We start from the raw sequence: 27,580 nt of genomic DNA on the forward strand, positions 1-27,580 counted from the left end.
GGAGCCCAGCTCAGGTCTGACAATAAATTCAAATAATAATAATAATCGTCCAGTGCTGAAACAGTAAAACCTGCCGTTCCTCTCATGTCCAGCAGAGGCAGCAGTGAGTCAGTCCCGTGTTAAACCTCATGTTTACAGCCGGAAACTCCAGTCATGGCGGCCATGTCCATCTTTTATTTACAGTTAAACAGGGGCAGTCAGTGAGTGTGGTTTTTTAAATGGGACACCTGTGTCTGTCACACCTGGGTTTTATCACCAATGGGGGGCGGGGTCACAGAGCTTGTACATATATTAGAATTAAGATGAATAAAAGAAAAAATAAACGGCGTGCTGATGTCACCACTCTGACCTCTGTGGTTTTACCTGCTGCGTCTCATCATCACTGTAAATGATTGATTGAATTCTTGGGGGGGGGGGGGCAGTGCTGATCACAGACTACACTTTAATTCTGAGGGATGAAACGACCAGACAGAGTTGAACTTTGACCTCTGAGCGGGACAGAAGGAGGGTCTTCATAAACGCTGAGCAGAGGTGCTGCTGTGTCAGTGTGGAGGAGGCCTGCAGCCCATCATGGGTCACAGGAAGCTGTGTCTGCTGCTGCTGCTCGGCTGCTGCGCGCGGGCTCGTAAGTACCGACCCGTCCTCGTGCACGCACACGAGGACGCTCTGTTAGTCTCACTCAAGCCGTTTTTCTACATGGATGAAAAAGTTGTTCTCTCACTGATCTCTGGGATCTTTCATTGTTTTCTTTCCTACTTTAAACTCGGTGCTTCCAGCGGTGTAGTCGTGCTCGCGTCCATCTGTCAGTTTGACTCCAGCCGGAGACACGGGTCCCCTTTGGGGCGCGTCAGCTTTTCATGCTGTTCATATTATAAAAGTGTGAATATGAGCCATCAGATCTGAGACAGGAAACACTTGTCTCTCTGATGTGTGCCAAACGCAACAAAATCACTTTTTACACAAACAAATCTAAATTTCAAATGTTTGTATTCGAGTGTATAATGTTTATTTCTAATGGAACGCTTCAGTCGTCGGTGTGATCTTGGCTCTTTTTTAAGGTTTTATTATAATTGCGTCCTTCTGGCCTCTAGAAGCCGCTCTCATTACTCCAATATTAAAATACTGTTAAGTATGTTGATCGTGTTTTCTTCCAGAGGACGGGCAGGACGTGGACCAACAAACTGCAGCCTGTCAGTGTAAGTCATCCTCACTCTTAAACATGCAAACTCATTTTTATTCATTTTTATTAAGGTTGAGCTGAAAATATTACGTATTTAAAGAACTGTGGACTTTCTCCTCGCTGGAGAAGGTCGAGTGTGTGCACTGTGTGCAAACACACACATCGACCTGCTAACAGATCAATGGCGCACTGATAAACGCACGGCCTGTTTTCTGGAGATAGCGGCTCGTGGACTCCTCTCCTGTTTGTGAATGAGAGCTGCTGCTCACTCTCACCTGCGACGGGGTCAAAGGTCAGCTGCTGAGTCATGGTGTGGAAAGCCAATCCTGAGATGCAGCAAGAGGACAACCATCGAAGCCTTTTCACATAAAGGAGCAAAGCCCTGACCATGTGACTCTCTCCTCCCCCCACAGCAGCATCCAGATTCAAGGCCTTCAGGAAGTACGTGTATCGGTACAGCACAGAGAGCCGGAACAGCGTGACCGGCGCCGCCGACCTGAGAGACGGCCATGCGCTCACCTGTCAGGTAAACAGCTGTTTATGCGTCCCGTTTTTCACCTGATGACACGATGTTCCTCTCTGACCGTGGCTCTGCTATCGCCGCTCGTCAGGTGGAGGTCGAGGTCCCCCACCTGTGCAAGTTCATCATGCACACCAGGGGCTGCACCCTCAGGCCGGCCCCCAGCTCGGACGCCTTCCAGGCTGCCATGGAAAGGTGAGTGCAAAAACACAGACTGTATATTAAAATGGCATGCTGCTGCCATGTCGGTTTTTGGAGCAGCGAGCACATTTTCGAGTGAGGCTGGTTTATGACCCCGACAGGCTCCGACACTCTGCTCCCCTCAGAAAACATTCGATGTGTTACGTTTTAAAGATCGAGCCTTTGTGTCCACAGCAGCGGCGTGTTCAGGAGCAGCACCTTCACCGGCTGAACACGCCCCCCTCTGATCAGGTTTCACTGTCTTTGTTCATCCAGGAACCCTCTGAAGTTCACCCTGCAGGGTGTCTCCAACATTCAGCTTTACCCCGACGCTGACGAGGCGATCGGCATCCTCAACATCAAGAGAGGGATCGTTTCTGCTCTCATGGTGCCAGACACGGAGGACCAGCAGGGCGGCCGCACGGTGAGCGTCCTCTGAAACACTCCAAACCATAATCAGTGTTGTCACAGGAAATAGTTTATTTCAGGAAAAACAAAAAGATTTCTTTTATCAGGATTTTTTTTCTGTCAGTAAAGAAATTCAAACTTACCAAGAGTGGAAAACATGAAGGTTTTGAGTTTTAAGCCCACTTCCTGCTTCAACTATGTGTTCGTATCCACAAGATTAGCAAAGGTCACAGCAGGGTAACGCCTCTTCACTGCATTCAGACGTGACGAAGACGACCTGCTGATGTTCGGCCTGAGCTTCAGCATCGGGAAGAAAAGTGATTTCACTGACTGTGGCGAGGTTATTGGTCTGAGTGTTGCTGCGGTTTTCCCACCAACCATCTCTGAGCTTACAGAGGAAATATCGGTGAGCAGCAGGGAGGAAGTCCTTGTTGATGTCACAGGAGAACGAGCAGGAAGCTGACGGGAAGGAAACAGGAACTCAAATAAGCTCGTGAGAAGACCATCTCTGTGCCTTGAAGCAGATGGACTCCAGCAGCAGAAGACCACACTAGGAAACAAAGGCAACGACTGACACAGACTCATGAAACAGGACAACAGCAGATGGGTTTCCTGATTTCTGCTGCAAATGCATGAAAGCCTGTATCGGTGCTCAGGCTGTGGTGTGATGGTGTGATGGTGTTGGCCGTTGGGCCCCTGACCACGCTCACTGTGCCCATCCCTGTTGTAATGTTTGCATGCCTCAAACATTAATGATGACACCTTCAGTATTTCTCAGTCCCATTCTTTAATTCTCAGGCTTGCAGCGGCAACACAGTCTGCAGCGCTAACTTGTGCATCTCCCGTTTTCTGTTGTCTCCTTTTTTTTATCTCCTCCTTCGGCCTTACATTCGACCTTTCAAAATAAAAGTTCTGTAAACATCACACCTGTGTGACCTCAGGACCTGTCTACTATCCTTTTTTCTGCTGTTTTCTCCTTTTTCAGAGCACCGTGCACGGTCAGTGCGTCACTCTGGTGAACTCGAGCAGTGATGTTGCCACAGGTGTGACGCTGGTCAGAGATCTGTCCCAGTGTGACCAGTTCTACAGCAGAGAGCTGACCAACAGCCCGCTGGCCCTGCTGCAGAGACTGGTGGGAACTCAGAAGCAGTTTGTTCTTTTCTTTACCCTCAGTTTGATTTCCTGATTACTGCAGAAACAAATGCATGAAGCACTCAGACAGCTCCACACACCTTAACGATGTAACATCACCTGTAATTATTCTACTTAATGTTGTCCTGTCTGTGAGCTCGCTGAGGCTGACCGCAGACCTCGTGACAGTAATGTCACAGTAATACAGCCTCCGTGTCACAATAGTCACGAAAAAGGAGTTTAAATGGTGCAAACATGTTTTCTGAAGTCAGGTTTGTGTTTCCAGCACAGCCCGATATCCAAGCTGATCACAAGCACTCAAAGCTGCAGCTACCAGTTTGATCGGAGGGAAAGGCACATCACCACAGCCTCGTGCACAGAAAACCACAGCTACCTGCCGCTCTCCCACACGTGAGTCACCGCCTGACTGCATGTTTGTGTGCGTGCACAGGGCGCCGTTACGCCTCAGCTTTAATCTGCTCTGCAGGGACAGCATGGTGTCGTCAGAGCTGACGCAGGAGCTGCGCTTCCAGAGCAACAGGAGGACCAGCAACAGAGACTTCAGTGAGTGAGCTTTCCAGTCAGCTGTGGAGTTTCACACCTGGGGATTATTGTGTCCCCAGGTGATTCGTGTCACCTGTTTAAATTGACTTAAGGCTTAAAGTTTGCATTACTGGGGCGTGGCCTCTTTGACTGACAGGTGGATGGTGACACAGGTGGCTATAGCTGTCTGCTAGCTTCACCTGAACTGGACCTCTGGACCGTGTTTGTGCTGTTGGATCCTTTTTTGAGGACTTTTAATGACATTATGTGACCAATAATAAGGCTGCTCGGAGGTCACTGACTAACAGATCATCCAAGAAGTCTGACATTGAGTTTTAGTGAAGTTTGAGGATTTAATTTGGACAACAAAATATTGTCAGTTCTGAATTCTGAAGATTTGAAACGTGGGTGAGGTCATGTGACCACATCCATCCGTACACGTCGGTGCAACAGGCAGCTGCACCCCTACATGGCCAGCAGGAAAATAATTTAAGTCTCTTCATTAAAGTTTTATAAACCACTGCTGACGTCCATTTTTAAATGAGACTCACCTCTTACTGGGAAATGAATAAGTGACATCACATGTGTCTGTGTGCAGGTGTGGAGCGCGACCAGGTGAGGCCCCTTCACTTTGAAGATCCTGAAGATAAATCTCCAGTGCAGACAGGAGACGATGTTCTGACCACCTTACGGGAGCTGGTGACGTTAGCGGGCTCAGACCAGGGTCAAAAAAGGGCGGGCCTTTTCCATAAGCTGGTGTCCGGCCTGCGCGCCCTGAGGAACGAGACCCTGAGCCGGGCGGTCCCTGAGATGCGAGCGGCATCAGGCTGGCTCACCTGGCAGGCCCTGTTCCAGTGCGGGACCTCAGAGTGCACCAGCGCCATCCTGCAGATTATCCGGACCATCGACGGCGTTTCCCTGGAGACAGACGCTCTGGTCTACGCCTTGAGTCTGCGGGCTGACCCTGATGCTGCACGTGTGCGAGACATGCTCAGCATGGCTCAGTATAAACAGAGCAAGCCCATCATGTACGCTCTGGCCAACACAGTGAAGAAGTAAGTAAAGCTATGATGCAGTGCTTCAGGTGACCACTAGAGGGAGACCCATGGTCCCCATGTCTCAGTGTCACACGTGAGGAAGTATCGGTCATGGAGGTGGAACCGTCGTCAGCCATAAACGGCCGACAGGGCGTGCTCGTCACCATACTGGGCAGACAGCGTGGTGTTGCTTAGCACACCCGTGATCATAACAGTTTCCATCTCAGTCATGCCTGCAGCATCACGCATCATCTGACCTGAGCAGCTGACCACACTCTTTTTCATCCACAGGATCCATAAAAACGCGGTAACGCCGGAGGTCACGGATGTGCTCACAGACGTGTCAAAGTTCATGGAGGTGCTCTTAAACGACTGCTCAGTCCCACACTACGACTCTGACCTTCCTCTTGACCCCGCAGAGATGTCCTTCCTTGTCCTGAGGGTACGTGAAGCGTGTCATGTAGTTTTAGATCCATGGACGTATTCTTCTGCTGAAAGCTGTCTCGGGGCTTCAGTCCTCCGCATAAATGTTGATTTCTAATCTGCAGGTCGTTGGGGTCATGGGTCAGGCCATGCAAGCCGTCAGCCCCAGCCTGATCTCGTCCATTTTACGATGTGCAAAGAAAGCAGAAGTCCCACTATCATATCAAAAGGCAGCCATACAGGCCTTTAGACGGATGGACGTCAGTGATGAGGTAAAGTCTCTCTCTTACATGGACACATCTCTCACACAGACTGATCTGGGAATGATTGAAACAGTCCAAAAATGACATGTCAGACTCATCTGCTCATTTTGAATCTGAGAATGTCTGAGAACCATCATCATGAACGTAGCTCATCACTGCATCCACACAGGAAGCTCAGACTGAACCAGAAGCACCTCCACCTCCTCTGAGCTTATTTAAGGTGGACTGGCGCCGAGTAGAAGCTGTGGTAATTCCTCTGGGTTGAGGAGGAGAGGAATCACCACAGCTTCTCAGCTTACAGGTTAAAGCAGCATCTCTGCTAGTATGGCAGGGGGCACATGAGTACAGTCATGACCGCTGAAACATCTGGAGCCACAAACACAAGAACACACCAGTCCAGCTCCTCAGTTCAAACACCTGGACAGCAGGTACCCACAGACATACTCCTGAACATTTCAAACGTGAGGCTGGCATCAAATTCAAAATGAACAGATACTGACTCTGAAAATGTTCAGTATACACGTGATTGTATTCATGTGTCACTCCCCGTGTGGTTGGTTACAGGTCAGAGATGTGTTCGTGGAGGTGTACCGGGACGATCACAGCCCCGTAGAAAAGCGTGTAGCAGCTTTCCTGATTCTGATGAAGAGCCCGGACCGAGCGACCATCAGAGACATCGTCAGCAGTTTGGAGAACACGAGGGACGAGCAGCTCAGGAGCTTCGTGGTGTCTTACCTGAACAACATCAGAAACTCAGACGAACCACAAATACAGCAGTGAGTGAACGACCAGGGATGTCCTGCAGGGGGCGACTCCTCTGAAATCTGATTGTATAGAGGTCTGTGAGAAAATGAGGCGGATGGTCATCTCTGAACTCAGTGAACTCTTTCAGTGGGCTCGGCCTCTAGTTTCAGGTCTGACTCAAGAAAACATGAAGTTCATTTTGGAAACGATTTAGGGCGGGGCTACTTTGTTACTAGCACCTGAGCGTCTGCTGTCTGGGTTTTATGTCAGGTTGGTTCGATTGAAACATCCAGAATGTTCACTCGAGGTTTTTAAACATCAAGACTTCAAAGTGTGTTTGACTCTGAGGGCAAAGACGTGACGTGGATGATGATGGTTACAGGGCAATGATAGAAACCCTGCGGCCTGTTCGCCACTGCGGTGGTTACATCCTCCTGTTATAAACAATCTCAGATTGGAAGAGTATTACCTGCACGTTGAATGCATCCTCCTATGTTATTCGTGTTTCCAGCACATTCACACATTTATGTTATTATGTGATGACATTAAATGGACTAAGTACCAACACTACAGACAGAGAAAGTCAGAAACTCGCTGAGCAGCCACATCTTTAGCTGGTTGAAATCAAAGTAAAGTAAAAAATAAACTGAAGTTTTCTGAATAACAGTACTGCAGCAGACTTTAAAAATAAGAAATAAACAGAAGCTGAGGCTGACATGTGTAATGAGCAAAGATGGTATCGGTCCAAATATCAGAGTGCAAAGTGGAGAAAGGACAGGAACCATCCATCCAGGCTTCCCTGCTCTGTACCTCGTTAAAGCCCTCGTTAGGCTTTCACAGCTGAGGGACTTAAGTTAAAGCAGAGAAAGAAGCTTTGTTTGAAAATACAATCATATTGATTGTACATGCACTTCTTCACCTCACCACTAGATGTCTCATGTACAGTCTGTATCTGTGATTACTCTGGGCTGATAGATGCCACCGTAGCAAGAGGAGGGCACCGGCCGGGGATCTGTACACGACTGATCATGACTGAAAAAACAAAAGTGCTGCTGATTCTGCATTATATTAATAAACACTATTAAATATCATTTATTGTCCTTTCCAAAGACTCAGGGAGTACACTGAGTCGGCCCTGAATGGCCAGCCGTCACCCACAGGCGCCATCTTTGATGGCATGTCCCGCAACTACAAGCTGGACTCCTCCTTGGGATCAATCCAGAGCAACATCATCTTTGATGGAAGCGACACCTTACCTGAGGAGATGATGCTGGAGACCACGCTGAAGGTGTTTGACTACAGCTACGACATCTTCGAGGTATTGAATGACATGAATCTGCAGTACAAAAATCAGTTTTCTGTCGAGGTCCAAACATTTAAAATCTCCTTTTTAAGGTCGGCGTTGAAGGAACGGGATTCGAACCAACGATCGATGCTCTTTTTGGGGAGAGAGGTTTGCTCCCTGAATCCATTTCCAGACTGATGTACTTGGCGCAGGACAAAGCCCCAATGCTCAAAGCCATTTTGGACAGAATAGCACCCCAACGAGACAGAAGGAAGAGACAGGTGAGAGGTTCTTCATGTGCACGGAGCTACCACATGAGCAAATGCTATGTCAAATGCTGAAACACAGACTGTCCTGTGCTCTCAGATCCCAGAAGACTTTCTGAAAGACATGGCGGACAGAATCCAGAAACTTGTGAATGATGTGAGCTCCTCTCCAGCGCCTGAAGCCGCCGCCTACCTCAGACTTTTGGGGAATGAGATTGGATATCTGAAGACCGGCGAGATGAGGAAAATGTTTGAGACTCTGTTCATGTACTACCACGTCTTCATCAGGGTACTACCTGCCCAGGTGGGATATTCTGTCTCCTGACCGTTTGGTGTGTTGATCGTGGCAGGAAGTGGCACACAGCTCCAGTGTGCATCGGTGCCTCGATGCAGCCAGCATGGCGACATTAGAACGAAACAGTTCATAACATCAGGAGAGGATCACAGATGATTTAGTTCATTAGTTTTGTTTCACTTTTTAATTTTATTTGCTGCTTAGGTTTAGGATCTAAAAACTACTCTGGAGCAACCTTTGTGGTGCTTTTAGAGGATCCAGATGTGATAGTGGACTCTCCCATCATGTTTGTTTTCTCCTGTTTTCTTTCCAAAAGGTGTTCTCTGAGCTCATATCCAGGACTGACAATGAAGTCTTTGCCCACTACATCTTCATGGAGAATGCCTTTGCTCTACCCACCGCATCTGGCTTCCCTCTCAAGTTCTCACTAGCTGGTGTGTTTGCACCAGGTGTCAGAGGAGGCCTGACGCCCTCGGCAGCGGTATGTTGCTGCTCTTCATCACATTACAAGTCATGAATCCCAGACAGGCCAAAAAACAAAAAACAAATACAACTTGCAACCTGTAGGATATAGAGCTGCTGCATCGGATGCAAAACACTGGTATAGAAACATTATTCCAAAGGTACAGTGGGGCAAAAAAGTATTTAGTCAGCCACCGATTGTGCAAGTTCCCCCACTTAAAATGATGACAGAGGTCAGTAATTTGCACCAGAGGTACACTTCAACTGTGAGAGACAGAATGTGTAAAAAAAAAATCCATGAATCCACATGGTAGGATTTGTAAAGAATTTATTCGTAAATTAGGGTGGAAAATAAGTATTTGGTCACCTCAAACAAGGAAAATCTCTGGCTCTCACAGACCTGTAACGTCTTCTGTAAGAAGCTTTTCTGTCCCCCACTCGTTACCTGTATGAATGGCCTGTTTGAACTCATCATCTGTATAAAAGACACCTGTCCACAGCCTCAAACAGTCAGACTCCAAACTCCGCCATGGCCAAGACCAAAGAGCTTTCGAAGGACACCAGGAAAAGTATTGTAGACCTGCACCAGACTGGGAAGAGTGAATCTACAATAGGCAAGCAGCTTGGTGTGAAAAAATCAACTGTGGGAGCAATCATCAGAAAATGGAAGACATACAAGACCACTGATAATCTCCCTCGATCTGGGGCTCCACGCAAGATCTCATCCTGTGGGGTCAAAATGATCATGAGAACGGTGAGCAAAGATCCCAGAACCACACGGGGGGACCTGGTGAATGACCTGCAGAGAGCTGGGACCAAAGTAACAAAGGTCATCATCAGTAACACACTACAACGGCAGGGAATCAAATCCCGCAGTGCCAGACGTGTTCCGCTGCTGAAGCCAGTGCATGTCCAGGCCCGTCTGAAGTTTGCCAGAGAGCACATGGATGATACAGCAGAGGATTGGGAGAATGTCATGTGGTCAGATGAAACCAAAGTAGAACTTTTTGGTATAAACTCAACTCGTCGTGTTTGGAGGAAGAAGAATACTGAGTTGCATCCCAAGAACACCATACCTACTGTGAAGCATGGGGGTGGAAACATCATGCTATGGGGCTGTTTTTCTGCCAAGGGGACAGGACGACTGATCCGTGTTAAGGACAGAATGAATGGGGCCATGTATCGTGAGATTTTGAGCCAAAACCTCCTTCCATCAGTGAGAACTTTGAAGATGAAACGAGGCTGGGTCTTCCAACATGACAATGATCCAAAACACACCGCCCGGGCAACAAAGGAGTGGCTCCGTAAGAAGCATTTGAAAGTCCTGGAGTGGCCTAGCCAGTCTCCAGACCTCAACCCCATAGAAAATCTGTGGCGGGAGTTGAACGTCCGTGTTGCTCGGCGACAGCCCCAAAACATCACTGCTCTCGAGAAGATCTGCATGGAGGAATGGGCCAAAATACCAGCTACTGTGTGTGCAAACCTGGTAAAGACCTATAGTAAACGTTTGACCTCTGTTATTGCCAACAAAGGTTATGTTACAAAGTATTGAGTTGTATTTCTGTTATTGACCAAATACTTATTTTCCACCCTGATTTACGAATAAATTCTTTACAAATCCTACCATGTGGATTCATGGATTTTTTTTTCACATTCTGTCTCTCACAGTTGAAGTGTACCTCTGGTGCAAATTACTGACCTCTGTCATCATTTTAAGTGGGGGAACTTGCACAATCGGTGGCTGACTAAATACTTTTTTGCCCCACTGTATATGGACAACAAGATATAATATATAATACATCTTTAAATACAAGATTTACAATATTTACTTGTTTAATTTTTTTTCTGGATATGTTCCTGATCATAACTTTCTGAATTGTCAGACAGTTTTATTTGCTATTGTCCAAGTTTAATAATGTTCTTTGGTCTGTTCCTTTCATATTTGTAGTTATCGGTGCCTGTTTAGCTCGCTGCTTGGGTTTTAACTCTCCATGTTATTCCCATGCATGAAGGAAGCTCCGGAGTTAAGGTTGTGAAAAAGCTGGAAGAGAAATTACATTTTTCTTCAGGGTCCCCAGGCTTGGTTCCTTTTATGAAGTATAAAGTTAAAACAGTACTATTCCGGCAGCTGGGGCCCAAAATAATACCAGAAAATAACTTTCTCATAAAAATATGGTTATTTTCAGTAATGACACTACAGTTTGTTGCCCTAATTTTACATGGGATTTTGCCTTTAGTGCTTTTAAACATTAAATTAGGAACATTTTAACGTGATTAAACAATTACCTATAAACAAGGTCAATGAATGTGGCAATAGGAATAATAATACTTACATATACAGTTAGTTTAGATAATAATGGATTGCGTGCCCTGGGACAGAGGCGAGGCTGCCATATCGCACCATCGGCCCCTCTGACCATCACCAGTAGGCAACGGGTGAAGTGTCTTGCCCAAGGACACAACGACTGAGAGTGTCCGAGCCAGGGCTCGAACCGGCAACCTTCCGATTACAAGGCGAACTGCCAACTCTTGAGCCACGATCGCTCTAAATAGCAATAATAATAATAATTATTTGATGTAAAAAAAGTTTATAAGAATCATTTTATATATTTTTCCACAGCATTAAATTTGAATTTAACAGTTCAATCAGGTGAAAAAATTGTAATATAAAAGTATTTTACAGTTTTGTACTGTTCTTCTAGAATATCCTTACATTTACATAAATAGACTGATTTCACATTTCAAATGTAGATTAACGTAAAATCACTGTAAATGTAATAAAACACAATTTTCTTGTTTTTTTTTTGATGTATTTGTCTGTTTAGATTGTTAAAATTCATTCACAAATGCATCATAATTTCACAAATATTTGTCCGTTATTTGAAAGATTGAACTGTTAAATTCAAATGTAATGCTATGGAAAAATAAATAAATAAATATATAAAATTATTCTTATAAACTAAAAAGGAAAAAAGAAAGAAAGCAGAAACAAGTCATGAATCCCTGTGTTACAGCTGCTCTGTGTCTCTGCAGACTGAGCTGTCCTTCATGCCTTCGGTTGGACTGGAGTTCATCACCCAGATGGGCGTGCACATTCCAGACTACGTGGACGCCGGGATTCAGACGCACACCAACATGTACCATGAAAGTTCCCTTAATGCTAAAGCTACAGTTAACCGAAGGCAGGTCAAGCTGTCCATCCCTGCTCCTCAGTCGAACACTCAGCTTTTCAGCGTGAGGTCAGTGACCCACAGTCTTTCTCTGTTTGAGTTGTGTTGTTATCACTCACCTCACTCCACGTTCTTTCTGAAATGCAGCACCAAGGTGCTGTCTCTGTCATCTGGTCAAACAACGATGGGGCCATGCAAGGTGGGAGACCGGGCCGACTCAGTCGATTGCCAGCCTCTGCTCAGTGGTCTGAAGCTCTGCACAGCAGTGCGTTACTCCAATCCTACCTCTGTGGATCAGGCACCATGTTCCCCTCTAACCGGAGAAACCAGGTAAGAAGGTTGATCAGCTCATCTGAGTTGATCCTTTGTGATTTGACTTTGACATCTATTGCTGCTTTTTACCACACAGCTAACAAATCCTGGATTAATGACAGTTTGTTCTTTCAGGTTTGCAGTTGAAATCCAGCCAACAGGAACAGTTTCAGAGTACACCGCCACCATCGCAGATGAAACGGTCAGAGAGGGCAAACGAGGGCGCCATAAGGTGGAAACGCTGAAATTAATCCTGAAGGCAGAAGGTAACGCTATTAAATATGATGTCTGGACGTGTTTGTGTGCAAGCTCAGTTCATAAGACTGAGAAGGTTAAACCATCATGCTCTCCCAGCTCTCCCAGCATCATGAACAAATATGAGTCGTTCTCACAAAACAGAGGGTGCTGTGTTTACTTTGGCTCATATCTGTCTTCATCATATTTTATATCTGGGCAGGGACAGCTCAGTAGGAGTGGTCGCCCATGATCAGAAGGTCAGGGGTTCAAATCCACTGAACGGCTACCGTGAGGTACCCTTCTCCCTGTACGCTGCTCGCCGGGCGCTGCATTGGTGGCTGCCCACTGCTTCACACAGTGAATGGGTTAAATGCAGAGAGGATTTCCCTACGGGGATCAATAAAGTACACATTATATAAATCCTTGTTTTCTTTAAACTGTTGTCAGGGATTTTGGAGTGTCTTTGGGGTGTAATGGTCCCTTCAGTGAAAGAATTCATAAAAATGAAGCACATTTTTGCTGACGCGTGTATTCTTTTCCTGTGCGTACTGGATAAAAGTCCACCTGTTGCTCCCTGCAGCTAACAGCCGGCTAATTGCTTTAATTCTTATCTTAACAGGCGACGATTCATCGGAGGCCTCGGCAGCTCTGAAATACAATCGCTTAAAAAACACCGTCTCTGCTGAGGTCGTCATTCCTGACTATGACGTGGAAGCAGGAGTCAAACTGGTTTTCACTGAGAGCGGTGCTGAGAGGAAGATGAGGGGCATCACCATCGATATCACCAACAAGAACATCCCACAGCTGACGCTTGTTGGACGTGCCAGGTACAGAGTTCATTAAACAAGTCTTGGGTCCTTTATGAGGTTTCGGTTGTGCTGAGTGGATGGGAAGCCGACAGTACACGTCTTTGTTTTAAATGCAGGCTTAGCATGATGAATGATGGCATGCTGCAACTCCAGATGGTCGTTCCTTCTCTGAAAGCCGATGCATCTCTCACTGCAAACCTAAAGAAGGATGAAGATGTGGTCATGGACCTGGAGACCATCATGCACCTCTCTGAGATATCATACCAGCAAAAAGCTTCCCTAAAATACGGTAACTGTGCCTCCTCTCATCAATACAGGGGACAGCTGCATGGATTCAGTCATTTGAGGGTTTTCTGGATTTTCTCTGCAGATAATGACAAGTTTGAGGTGGAACTGAAATCTGACCTGAATTCAGAGACGCAGAAAATGATCCCTAATGTGGAGGCTCATCGCAGGCAGCTTCAACAGCTCGTTGATGAGATCCTGGACCAGAGGGTGGCGAAGACAGACATGAAACTGCGTCACATCATCACAAAAGGAATCGAGGTGTCATAAAACATCGTGTTCAGAGTGTTACGCAGCTTTTACAGGCAGTTTTACAGCTTTACAGTGAGATCTAACAGGTCTTTGTTTCACTTTGAAGGCGGGTAACATATGGCTGGACAAACTGACGGCGCACATCCCCACTCTGGCAAAACTGCGAAGTAAGAGAAGCCTCTCTGATCTCGCTCTGCCAGAAAAACTGTTCCTGCAGTCGTAAGTGTTTAAAAAATCAGCCTCCAGATATGAATAGGCTCCACCTGTTCTGCAGCGCTTCAGTGTTCACCTTTCATTTTACCTCAACAGCGACACTTTGTTCCGGTACCAGTTCAACAAGGACAAGATGGCCATCTCACTTCCTCTTCCACTTGGAGGCAAAAAGTCCGAAGAGCTGAACGTACCAAACTCCCTGTCAGTGCCCCTCATAGATTTACCACAGATAGGTCTGTACATCCCACCCAGGGCCTATCAGCTCCCACGGTTCACCATACCACCGTCTCTGGATTTGTCTCTCCCCCTTCTCGGTCTGGCTGCAGCATCCACAAAGATCAGCAGCAACTTCTACAGCTGGGAAGGCTCGATCTCTGGGGGCAACAACACCGCCGATGTCCCCAGCTACACTGCACAGTTCAGGGCCACGGCCCAGTCACCTTTCAGCCTGTTGTCATACAAGCTTGAAGGTAAAAAGTTATTCTTCTGTCAAGTCACTTAAGACTCTATGAAATCTGACAGGATAAGATTGAGGCTGGCTAACAATGAGCTCTGCGCTCATGAAGTATTTAAATCAGCACGTGTGGTAGGCTCATGCACCTGTCAGCCGGCGCGTCATATTACTGTTAAGTTGGTCTTTGTTAAGATCAATTTGAGTCAGACTCTATGTTGGTTTTACGGCAAAGAGAGATCGGACCAGTGGGGTCCTCTGAAAACTTCCATGTACTGTGATATTTCTGCAGATTCATTTCCTGTTACTGGTTCAGCCATGGTCAGGAACAGTACTGATTAGAGATGGCACGATACCACTTTTTTATGTCCGATACCGATACCGATATCATAAATTTGGATATCTGCCGATACCGATATGAATCCGATATAGTGTGTTTTAATCAACAAAACTGTTTTTTAAATATCTTGCTGCATTTTGTATAAGTTCATACTCAAGTTTAAAACAACAACTACACTAAAGCTATTCTGTTATACCTGTATGCAAAAAAAAAAGTTTCATAGTTCAGCAATACTGATCAATCTAATAAACTTAAACCTACACCATCCTCCCTATTCTGGTATTTTAAAGAGTACTTAGCGTAAATATTAAGCAACCTAACTAATAGGGTTCCAACTCCCAGCAACAACAAAAATAAAATAAATAAAAATAGGGAACCACCCCTCACGCTCCACCTCATGATGCCTAATTGACGTAATCAACCAACAACAATTTGATGCAGTGTGAAAAAAAATGCACAGAAATCAATTATTTTTCAAGAAATATTAAATAGATTCAACATCTTTCTTCAACAAAATTGCAGACTGCACAGATGGTACCTTCCCAAAGGAAAAAGTACTATAGCTTACTAGGGTATATATATTAGACTTAATAGTCACTATATACAGTAATTGACTTCTATTCATTTTACATCAAATTAAAACTTTGGGTGTCAGATAATTATTTATTAAAAGCTAGACATTTTAAATGAGAATAAGAAAGAAAAGTATGTCTTTGTGCCCCCTTTTCCCTGTTCATGCCCTATCGGCCCCCCTGGCTAAACTTTGCTAGATCCGCCCCTGCACAGTTACCAGCTGTCAGCTACGTAGAAAAAGATCCTCGAGTAGAAAGTAATATTAAATAAATTCTAACAACAGCTTATCAAGCTTAAACGTGCTGCTGTTGTTCAGCCGCTGGTTTCCTCTTTCTGGTGCAAAGTGGGCCAAAAACAAACAAGACAGAGGGACTCGCGACAGAAAAGCCGATCAGCTGATCATTAAGCAGTTTCATGATTGAAGTAGCAGCAAGAAGAGGCAGTCGCTCCATATATCGCTCGTTAAGCTTAACGCAGGAATGCTTTACATTCAGAGATGGACTTACACACTTGCTTTACTTCTCTCGGGGATAACTTTGTCGGAGATTAAATGCCAGGTTGCTAGCGAAGCTCCACATGCTATCCAGACCACCGACAGGTCCCGCATGCCACAGCCGCTCTATCACGTGATGCATACTGCTCCGACGTGCTAACGTTCTGAGGTGAGTTACGGCGTGTTGCAAGTTTTGTGAGGTGCTTTCGTGATATTTAATGGATCGGATTACATTTTTTATTTTTCTCCGATATCCGATCCAGTAATTTAGGTCAGTATCGGACCGATACCGATACGTAATATCGGATCGGTCCATCTCTAGTACTGATTAGTGCACATTTGGGTTGTGGTCCAAAACAAACTGCAAGTGCAGCAACAGTAAGATCAACACCTCTCAATCAGTGCCTGGAAAGCCCTGATGGTGCAGTGAGAAGAGTCTTCACTTACCAACATTTTGTCTTACAGCAGGTAAAACGTCATGCTTCCATGTTTGCATACTAATATAGTATCATTTGTGTCTGTTTTAAGGCACCGGGATGATGTCGGGAAGAGGCGATGATAATCTCAAGTATCTTCTGAATAGCTCCTTCAGCCATAGCCTCATCGACACAAGCGTCAGCGTCTTAGAAACATTAAGGGTGACGGACAAACTCAAGGCAAGAGCCAATTACAAGATGGAAGCTTCTAGTGCTTTAGGCTTGCAAGCCACCCTCTACTACTCTGCTCATGCGACTTCCTCCCTAAATTCAGACGAAGTCTCAGGAGATGGCACCGTCAACGGACTCCTCAAAATTGGCTCATTCCACACCAACGCTTCCTACCTTCACAGCTACAACCTACGCCCACTAGATCGAGAAGGACAAGGAGAATCCACTCTGAAGTTTGACTCACCAGTCCTACAAGTTCACAACACAGTCCGTGGAGTCTGCAAAAACTCAGAGTTATACATCATGTCCCAAACGAGCGCTCAGAGGGACATGCTCCAGCATGTGGCAGAACTCAGATATAAGGATACGCAGCTGACCCTGAAGTGCAGCGTCTTGGCCAAATCACTAAGTAACCAAGTTGAGTTTGGAGTGTCCAACCAAATGGCCCTTCTCACAATTGAATCCCAGGCATATGACGACAAAAACAGGGTATACTCCCTGATATCAGGATCTCTGGATTCAAATGGGCTTCAGGTAAACTCTGAGGGTTCCCTCACCTTAGAAACAGGGCGTGTCTGGCATAAGGCTTCTGTAACAGCTGGAAAAAATGGTCTGACAGCAAGTGGCACAAACAGCATACAGTGCAGTCCTGTGACAGTGGAGAACATTTTCAACTGTGCGATAGACAACAGTGGAGCATCCCTGTCCTCCTCTACCAAAGCGATGGGTGACGAGAGCAGAGGGGAGCTGAAAATTGAGGGTGAAGTCACAGCTGCTAAAGCCTCTCTTTACGGTGACCTGAAGGGATATGCGTACGACGCAACGACATTAAGCAGCGTGAAAATGATGCTGGACAGAAGAGCTCTGAGTTTTACCGGAAACACAAAGGGAACACTCAGACAGATGAAAACAGAAAACAGCCACAAACTCACCCTCACCCTGTGGACCCTCAGCCTCCGCTCCGAGTCAAACAACTTCATCTGTGACGATATTTACTACAAGCAAGACACCAAGCTCGATGTGAAGCCATTTTTTACGCGATTCAATATGAGAAATGACCTCCGGTTTTATGACGTCGCTTTGAGCCACGAGGGTCACGTAAGGCTCGAGCCTGTTAAGGTGGATCTCCGTGGAAGCATGACTGCAGCTCACAGAGAGCAACACAGCGTCAAACATACCTATGAACTCACCTATGACTCACCTGTGGCTGGCACCATGAAATACAGCACATCTGGAAACGTGATGGACGCCCAGCTCACTCACAGCTGTGAACTGGAATTTGCTGGACTGTCTTTAACATCAGACTGTGAGGCGCAGGTAGACTCTGCACCTGTGCGGTTTAACAGCAGCGTTCGCACCATGGCGCTGCCTTTTCGCCTCACTGTGGATGCTGGTTTCAACGCGGCGGGAGAAATTAATCTACATGGGCAGCACACCGGAGACACGTACAGCCAGCTGCTGCTGAAAGCTGAGCCCCTAGCTCTTTCATTTGCACATAAAAGCGGCATATCAACAGCTCATAAGCTTCCAAGTGGGGAATCCTCTGCTGGTGTAAAGAACATATTTGAAGGTTTCCTGACTCCAAGCGATCAATTATTATCTTGGGAAGTAAAGTCTAAACTGAACGACCGTGCTTACAACCAGGCGACCAGTATTTCCAACAATCCAGAGAAAGCTGAATTGGAGTTTTCAGCAATAATGTTAGAAGATTTACAAGAAAATGCAAAATTCAACATGTCTGGTTTCCTGCAGTATGATAAGAACAGTGACTGTCATATCATCGAGATTCCACTCATCGAGAGCTTTCCTGCAGCTTTTCAGCAGCTCAAAAACACACTGGTTCAAACCTTAGAGTCACTGCAGCAGGTCATCCGTGATGTAGATATCGACGGGCTCATCAGCAACTTTAGAGAAAAGCTAGAACGCCTGCCGACACAAGTGAGTAACTTCATGCAAGAGCTAGAGTTGGAGAAAAAAGTAAATCAAGTGAGAGTGAAACTTGATGATTGGATCGGTGCCTCCGCTGTCACGATGAATGACTTGGAGCTTGCTGTGAAGAATCTGAGGAAGAATTTAGAAACCACAGTAACGGACATCATCACCAAAATTCAAAAGCTCGTTTTTTCCGTTGAAGAGTACATCAAGGGTGGACGTCTTGAAGCCCAGATAACAAATGTTCTTTCTGATGTCGGAAATCACACGTGGGCCTTCGATGACCAATATAAAATTAAGCGGTCATTTCTCAGAGTTCTTGATATCATCGAAGACATTATGAAACAGATCGATTTCCAGAAACTCCGGATAACCGGTGCTGTGTTTCTCCAGGAGCTAGACTCCAAATATGAAATCTTGGAGACGATTAAAACCAAACTATCAGAACTGAAACGAGTCATTGAGGATTTTAACATCAAGTCGATTTTTGAGGATCTGAAGGAGTATCTCCTTTCAGTTGACTGGGCTGCGCATGTTGAGCAGTTATCTTATAATATCCCCCCTTCAGAGATAGCAAAAGTCATGGAGTCGGTCCATGATGTTATCGTCAACTGGATTGATGAATATGAAATCCCCAACAAAATCAATGAAGTGTATTTCTACATCAGGGATCTTGTTTTAAAATACGACCTCGATGATATATTCAAACAGCTGATGGATCAGGTGGTGATTCTGGTCGAGCAGTTTAAAATTGAAAAGACTGTGCATTCACTGGTAGAAGCTTTGAAGTCTATCAAATTTGAATATTTTTATGATAAAATAATGCAATTTCTGTCCAGTGTGACAAATCAGCTCAGAGCGATCGACTTTAAGAAGAGCATCGATGACCTTAATGAATATATTTCTTCGACTCTTAAATCAATGAGGACATTTCGGTACGGTGCCTTCGTTGATGACGCTAATAAGAAGATTGCTGAACTAACAAACTACATCAACGAGCAGATTAAAATATATGAGCTGGTGAAAAAAATTGAGGCTGTTAGGGACTTTTTCAGAGAGATCCAAACTTCCATTTTTACGTATTTGGATGAACTAAAAAACACAAAAGTGGCTGATGCTCTAAAAAGACTGAAAAATGTGATCGATACTACATTTTACAACGACATCAAACTGAAGGTGCAGGATATCCTTGAGGATGCAAGGGAGAGAATTGTTGACATGGACATCAGAGGCGAACTGTATTTATTCCTCGAAAGAGTGAGCGATTCCTACAGAAATATTGTTGAATTAATGTCTGCAAACTTTAACCAAGTGATGGATCAGATTGTAAAAACAGCAAAGGACAATGAGTTCATTGACCAGACGAAGCAGGCTGTAGATGAATTTCTGAGCTTACTGAAAAGAGGTAAGATTGAAGTTCCTACTTTTACAGTACCTCTCACTGATCTTGTTATTCGAGGATTTACAGTTGACATGAAGAATCTGCAGGACATTAGCATCCCAGCTCAAATTTCACTCCCTCCGTTCACCATCCTCAACTTGTACACCATCCCTGGCTTCACGATAGATGTCGATGAGATCAAAGCTAGGATCATTGCTCTGATAGATGAAATCAGAGACTTTGAGATCCAAACACCTGACCCAGAGGAAATCTTTGGTGATCTGAAAGTTCTCTACCTGTCTGAACTACCCGATCTCACCTTCACAGGAATAACTCTATCGGAAATAACATTTCCAGCAATCAACATTCCCAAGTTGCAGTGGAGAGGCTTTGATGTCTTACCACTCCCAGTTCCAGAGATAACTTATCCCAGGATTCCCAGTGACATTTGTGTCCCACGTTTTGGAAAACTCCATGGAGAATTTAGGGTGTACTCGGAAGACCTGACTCTCATTACAACAGGAAAAATTGAAAACTCAACATCCACACCAAAAAACCCACAGTTTACAGCCATCGTTGCGTCTCATGCCAAGTCGCGCTTCAAGGCGCTGGAGTACACGTTTGAAGTCACGGCTCAGCTGGAGGCTCCCAGAATGAAGAAGCTGCAGTTCACAGAAACACTGAAGGCTGCACACATGGCCTTTGCCATTGACCACGAAGGATCCCTGATACTCACCGGGACCGCTGCTGAGGCTTCTGCCAAGACTGTCGCCAGAGCTGCAACCCAAATGTACACAGCAGAGTTGGTCAGTAAAATGGACCTTACTTTAAAGAGTGGATTCCATGCAGCCGTAGCCACAGCCTATAACCACAGCTTGAATATCCCGTCACATGAAATTTCAAGTCAGGCATCAGTGAGACAGAATATAGCAGCCTCTGCAGAATCTGGCAGAGTCACTGTGACTGGAGAGACTACAGGAAATGGAAAGTGGTCGGTTTATGACTACGCTGATGAAGGTACTCACAAAAGCAACATGGAGTTTGATGTAAATTTCAGCACTGCAAAGTTAACATTTGTTGGAGAAACTGACTGTGAGGCCTTAAAAGCCAAGCACACGCTAAGAGCTGAATCAGTGCTCTTAAATCGGATTAGTATTGATGCAAAATGTGAAACTGAAACTCCATCTGTGAAGAAGAGTGTTTTGGTTTTGGATGGAGTGGCTGATATCGGGGACCTGAAGGTTGCGCTCGCAGCCTATCACGATGTTGAATTCAATGGAAAACTGACTGGATCCATGTCCAACTCGCTGGAGTTCACAATCCATCCATTTGAGGTGGCCTTCGATGTTAAGAATAAAGTAAACTCGAAGGTTTTCTTTCCCCTGAGACTGACTGGAAAGGTAGCTCTGCAGCATGACTGTGGTGTTGCATTAAACTCTGTGAAACAGCACGCGTCCTGCTTTGCTTTGGCAAGGTTCAATCAGTACAAGTACAGTCACAACATCACCGCAGAAAACAATGATATGGACATCTTCTTCCACTCTTCCGCAAACGGAGAGGCTAACCTGGAATTTTTGACGATTCCGCTCTCTATCCCAGAGATGAGCATACCTTATTTCCATATTAAAACCCCTGAAGTCAGAGAATTTCCGCTGTGGGAAAATGCTGGATTCCAAACTTTGCTCACCACACCTCAGCAATCATTTGACATGAACTTGAAGCTTCACTATTACAAGAACCCTGACACCCACAGCTTTGAACTGTACCTTAAACCGATCTACGGTGCAATCAGCGACAAAGCCACCGTCCTCCAGGCTCAGTTTGAAGAGTTTTGGGACAAAGTGGTTGCATTTTTAAAAGATTCATACAACCAAGCAAGGCCACAGTACATCAAACACAGAACTGACACATCTAGCCTGCCACCTAGCATCTTCAGAGTCCCCGGATATAAAATACCAATCCTGGATATACAGGTTTCACCTTTCAGTGCCGAGATGCCGGCCTTTAGCTATTTCATTCCCAAAGAGGTCAGGACCCCAAGCTTTAAAGTCCCAGCTCTGGGGTTCTCTGTGCCGTCCTATACTCTTGTGCTGCCATTATTAACGTTTGCTGTCATTCATGTTCCAGAAACGTTAAGTGAAGTAACCTTGCCCACTTTTAGACTGCCACCCATGCAGAACAACATAGCGATCCCAGCTATGGGTAACATGACATTTGATTTCTCCTTCAAATCCGCTGTGATTTCGTTCATTGCCAGCGCAGGCCTTTACAATCAGTCTGACATTGTTGCTCGTTTTGGCACCTCTTCAACGTCAGCGTTTGACATTTTGAACATAAAAATCGACGGCACCGCCAGCTTGACGAGGACGAGAGGAATAAAAGTGGCCTCAGCTGTTTCCCTGGAGCACGACAACATCAATGCAAACCACGAATGTGCTGTCAACCTCAACAAAAGGGGCATGGAAGCTTCTTTAACCAACACTGCAAAGGTCAAGCTACCCTTCCTCAACCTGGAGCTGAATCAAGAGCTCATCGGAAACACCAAAACAAAGCCAAATCTCACATCCAAGAAAAAGTTAAAGTACATTTTTAGCATTCCTCTGATTGAGGCTGCAGGAAACTGTGACGTGAACTGGGAACTGGAAGCGCTTCCTTCTTATGTGTCTCTGGAGACCTGCACCCAGGGGAAGACAGACATTATGATGGTGAACGGCTGTATCTTTTCTGGAGATCTGGAGAATAAAGCCAGTTTCTACTTCACTGCCAACAGCCTGCGTTCAACTGTCAAGACTGTCTTAAACTCAAACCTCGACAAACAGGAGAAACAAAAACGAAACTCCAACAACATCTTCCTGTTTGACTTGAATAAGGAGTTAGCTCTGGCAGTTTCCTTGCAGCGAATTTTTGCAACGGCTGAATGCACGAGCACCAACAATGTCGATTTGGCCTTTTTCACAACAAATGGAAAACATGTCACTAAAGGAGAACTGGACTTTATTCCTTTAACGACCTTCAAGACCAAACTGAATATCGAAGCGAGCCAGCCGAGCAGTTTGGGTGATGCTCGACTCATTCAGAGCATTAACCTGGCCGTCAGCTCAGAGAAGCAGTCTCTCACCTGGAGAGTTAAGGAACAGCTTGCGTCTTTCGTCCATGCTCATCTTTTACTGCTGTCCAATGATGAATCAGCAGTGCACTTGAATTTGGCTGGATCAGTAGAAGGTCCCCTCGCTTTTTTGAAGACAGTTAAGATTCCTATTTATCAGAATACCCTCTGGGATGTGCTCAGGTTTGATCAGGTCACCAGTATGAATAAATTACAATTCCTCAATGTCTCCACTAGTATTGTGTACACAAAGAGCATGGATGGCCATGAATATGCAATACCGTTTACCCTTTTGGAAAATGGTGTCAGTTTTAGCGTCCCTCAGATCAGCATTGCAGTGCCTTCATGGCTCAAAGGAATTCCAAGCTCCATAAGGAACATAGACGAGTGTCTGGAAAACCCAGACGTCCCGGATCATCTCACACTTCCCCCTGTGATCTCACTTCCTGCCTTTAATGTACCATTCACGACACTGCATGTGGAGCCCTTCACACTCGATCCTAAGAACCTCAGCGTCCCGAGGGTGATCAGCACCGAGGCCTTTGAAATCATGCTGCCTGGCCTGCCAGTACTGTCAGTGCCTGGTTATGACATTAACACAGAGTACCTGCAGGGAAAAACATCATTCCTTTCATTTAAGATACCACAATATGAAATCACAGTCTTACCTTTTACTCTACCAAAATCAGTGACCATCGGGGGGCAAACCATCAGCCTAAATTACATCACACGCCAGATTTCCAACTTTGACCTTCCAGCCATCACCATTCCAGAGCAAAGAATCGAAATCCCTGCAACGACCCTCCATCTGCCTTCAAGTGTGTTTATCCCATCTTTTGGTGCTCTCAGCGTCTCTGTGAAGGTTTCATCTCCCATTTATAGTGTGTCGACAACTGCCAGTGTCGAGAAAAAGGACTCTGACCTATTAACTTCACTGAAATCCAGATGTGTTTCTACCATGAACTTCTTGGAATACGACCTCTCTGGTAAGACTAAAACATACGCCACTTTACCTGATACCACACATTTGTAAGCATTGCTGCATGTAAGGCAATATAAAACCTAATCTTGCCCATGTTTCCCCAGCTGATGCAACCATCGTATATGATAATGGGGCAATGAGTCTAACTGGGAAGGGAAAATTGATTCACACTGATGGAAATGTCAACTGGCAACATGTTTTGGCACAAAATGTCCGGTAAGTTAAACAAACGCTGCATTCTAGAGTCGACTGGAAACACTGGTTTAACTTTAAATAAGTTTCCCCATTTCTGTACACTGGTAAACATTTCATGCACACCACTAAAGTGCATCAGAAGCTGTGATGAACTGTCTCAGATCCCATCCGATAAACATTCAAAGTCTGGAATTAAACCCTCAATCGCTCGTTTTCTTTCAGAATGAAGCGCCGAGTCTCAGCAGCTGAGTCACTGTGAGTTTATTTCATGCAGATGCTGATGTTTCACATCTCTCCATAGTTCTCTGTCAGGTGTTTATCACATATGATCTGGAGCATATCTGTACTAACGGTGTGTCTGTTTTAAAGGGAGCCTCGTCACACACTTAGCGTTGACATCAGCAGTCGAACGTTCACAGATGTGAGCTTCCGCTTTGCTTCCCGCAAAGATGGCATCACTGCATCCGTGTCTTCGCCATCATCTGGTTTCCTTGGAGTGCATTTACAGAGGAGGTCTCCATCACAGTTGTATGGGAAGCTGTTCAGTCGATACCTGGTATTACATCTTAGACTCTTTTATTTCATATTATTGTTACTGTGAGTGCAGCTTTCCAGACTGTTTGATGCTCTGTTTAAAGTCATACTCTTCTCAACGTCTTCCCTCACTCTCAGTCGTCTCCAGAGAGGGATACCGATGTCTTCGCTGCAAAAGTCTCACTGAGAAACTCGCAAAAATTCTTTGTGCAGACTTCGTGGAATCAGGACTTCCTTTGGGATGTGATGGAAGGCACCAAGCACAGAGTTCCTGCAATGACAGACGCTGTGTTCAAGTGCATTAACAAGTATCACACCTCCCACTTTGGCTTTGACATCAACCGTGGCAGCAAGAAGCTGAAAAACACACTTTCTTATGCCATAGAGCGAGCCTACGATCAGGTTCCTGTGTCTTGTACCACACCGCAGGATTGGATCCAAAACTTTGCTGATGGAGCGCGAGATAACTACCGGAAGGCCTCTGACGTCTTGATGTCCATGACTGTGCAGGATGCTATAGACAGGCTGTTTGAGACGGTGAAGCGTGTCATGAAACAGTGTGAAAACAACATGAATGTGCTGCTAGATGCAGCCTTGCAGTTTTTGAATGACACACGGTTCATGGTGCCGGGATCGGAGAGGAAGCTCTCTCTTATGGAAGCGGTCCAGGAAGCCCGTAGTGCCATTCAAAGAATCAACGGCCTCGTGGAGAACATCTCTACAGACATCAGGAAAATCAGGTTCACCGTACCTGGAAGTGATGCTTTTGTTAGCGGAGATGAGATCATGGATAAGGTGGGGAATATTCTGGACCAGCTGAGAGAGGGTGTGATCAGCGTGATCAACGTGCTCCACCTGACAGCTGCTGGATGTTTACGCGTCGTTGCTGAAAAAGCTGAGAGTTTCCTCGCCTACCTGCAAGATCAAAACTCTGAAATTTCCTCTAAAGTTAATGCCATTTATGCAGATGTTCTGCAGTTTTCAGAACAGCACGGCGAGGAGGCGCAGAGGTGCACGACTGAGTACAGAGACCTCATCAAACTCAAGACCCAGACAGCCTTAAATGCTCTGAGCATGGAGCGAGTAAATGATGGGACCAGCAGGATCATCAGTATTTTGCAGGTGCGCTTCTATGAGGGACTTGAAGCCAGTGTGGCTCTAATGACCAGGGTCTCCCAGAGCACAGCACCCTACGTTAGAGTCAGCGATGAGAAGATGGACATTGAGATACCTTTACCCTTCCTCTGGAGGTCTTTCAGCGAATGGCCGACGCCGCTTAGGCAGTGAATCACAACTTTGAAGATAAAGTGGTTTCATAATGGATGAAAAAATTGAAAAACCCCTTTTTTGACAATAAAAACTGTTTTAAAGTGATATTCATGAATGATAAAAATAAATTATGTTTCTTCTGTGAGATTCACTGAATGTGGTTCAGCCTGCACGTTGCTGTTTGTTGGTGTTCAGCTAAACAGATGCTGAACTCCAGTTTGTGTTTGTCTCATTGTGTCCTCCTGAAGCTCCTGGACTCATTTACACAAATAACATCAGAAATCTATAAGAATAAGAAGCATCAAAGCTTTCTGTGGTTCTTAGTCGTTTCCTCCTTTGTTGTTTGGCTTCTTCCTGTTAAACTTTGAAGATCAGTTTTCTCATGTTGGTTTACTTCCTGTTCTTAGGTTGTCTGCTCTGGCCTCCTTTGTTCCATCTGTGTCTCATCCCCAGTCAGCCTCCGAGTCCAAAAAGCTGTAAAATGTAAACAAACAGAAGGAAATGCAAATCTAATAAACTTCTATTTTACCTGCAGAAGAACAGAGAAAACATAAACTGAGAAAACGTACCATTTTAGGTACAATAAGAAAATTCTGCAACATCCGGTCTTCTTTTAACAACAGTCTGTAATGTCTGTGATCGGCACACTGGGGTGGTGGTCCCTCTTTTCAGGAAGGGGGGACCAGAGGGTGTGGTGCAACATCCTCAGCCTCCACGGGGAAGCTCTACACCAGGGAGCTAGACAGGAGAATCTGCCAAACATGTGCTTCCTGGACTTGAAGAAGGTATTCAACCACGTCTGACCTGGCATCCTTTAGGGGTGCTTTGGCAGTACGGGCTGGACGATATAGCATCAAAATGATATCACCATATTTCTGACCTGAGCAGCAGATGTTTCTGTAACCATTAAAGCTGCTGGTCTGAGTGACATCAGCAGCGCTCCCGTTATTTTCCTCCAGTCTGGATGTTTGAAGTCTGGAAGTTTGTGAAGAGAAACTCTTTAGGTCCAGTGTGGAGTGAGGAGCAGGGAAAGAGATGCTGCTGGCTTTAAAACTATTCTATTCTATTCTATTCTATTCTATTCTATTCTATTCTATCCTATTCTATTCTATTCTATTCTATTCAGCATAAGCATTTTTCCATGCATGACAAAAAGCTCAAAGCGAAGCACCACATTTATGATCTTTTATGTCTTTCTTTTGTTTAGTTGAGTTTGAGGTTTTCAGTCCAGATAAAGAAAAAAATATGAACACACAATAACACAGGTTCAGATTTGTATTATTAGTTTTTATGAAATAAGGAGAATAGTTTGTGTCCGTCCTGTTTTGTGCTTTGGCTGCTGTGACAGAGGAACTGTTCAGTCTTATTTTAAAAGGTCTGCTCCAAAACACCGACCTCTCCATGACCTCCTGTGGTGATGATGGTGACGATGATGATGGTGCACTGTTATTGTAGATGATAATAACTCCTCTCAGAGGAGAGGAGTTATTATCTTTCTTTATTAATGTGTCGTGAGTCGGTGTAAAAGGATCCAGATGTGTAATTTTCTTCACACAGGAGGTCCATACCTAAGTCACCATGTTTGAGCCTCACGGCGTCGTTAGCATAAAAACAATGTGAAAGTTTTAGGAGGAAATGACAAGTTTTACCACATCATCATCA

At 45.2% G+C, this 27,580-nt stretch overlaps 1 protein-coding gene across 3 annotated transcripts; it reads left to right on the forward strand.

Annotated features, from left to right (window-relative positions):
* Positions 1 to 480: 480 nt before the first annotated feature.
* Positions 481 to 27,025, forward strand: apoba (apolipoprotein Ba). 3 transcript variants are annotated; one of them, XM_085390866.1, is made up of 29 exons: positions 481 to 625; positions 1,155 to 1,196; positions 1,594 to 1,706; positions 1,792 to 1,895; positions 2,157 to 2,304; positions 3,274 to 3,420; positions 3,706 to 3,830; positions 3,907 to 3,983; positions 4,561 to 5,017; positions 5,291 to 5,441; positions 5,548 to 5,694; positions 6,250 to 6,461; positions 7,540 to 7,747; positions 7,825 to 7,995; positions 8,081 to 8,284; positions 8,592 to 8,756; positions 11,771 to 11,976; positions 12,055 to 12,237; positions 12,355 to 12,485; positions 13,076 to 13,283; positions 13,382 to 13,554; positions 13,636 to 13,811; positions 13,909 to 14,021; positions 14,112 to 14,485; positions 16,401 to 23,924; positions 24,025 to 24,136; positions 24,338 to 24,370; positions 24,485 to 24,671; positions 24,788 to 27,024. In XM_085390866.1, exons 1-29 carry the CDS (start codon positions 571 to 573, stop codon positions 25,934 to 25,936), a joined length of 13,095 nt encoding a protein of 4,364 aa, XP_085246992.1. In that variant the 5' UTR covers positions 481 to 570; the 3' UTR covers positions 25,937 to 27,024. The 3 variants fall into 3 exon arrangements, with proteins under 3 accessions (XP_085246992.1, XP_085246993.1, XP_085246994.1); XM_085390867.1 differs by having other exon boundaries at positions 1,597 to 1,706; XM_085390868.1 differs by lacking the exons at positions 481 to 625; positions 1,155 to 1,196; positions 1,594 to 1,706; ... (6 more) ...; positions 5,291 to 5,441; positions 5,548 to 5,694 and adding an exon at positions 5,716 to 6,113 and having other exon boundaries at positions 24,788 to 27,025.
* Positions 27,026 to 27,580: the final 555 nt, after the last annotated feature.

This window comes from Rhamphochromis longiceps, linkage group LG19 (assembly GCF_057381845.1).
Source record: "Rhamphochromis longiceps isolate RC_006_pf linkage group LG19, R_longiceps_female_GT1.1, whole genome shotgun sequence".
In the NCBI taxonomy this organism is placed as follows: Eukaryota; Metazoa; Chordata; class Actinopteri; order Cichliformes; family Cichlidae; genus Rhamphochromis; species Rhamphochromis longiceps.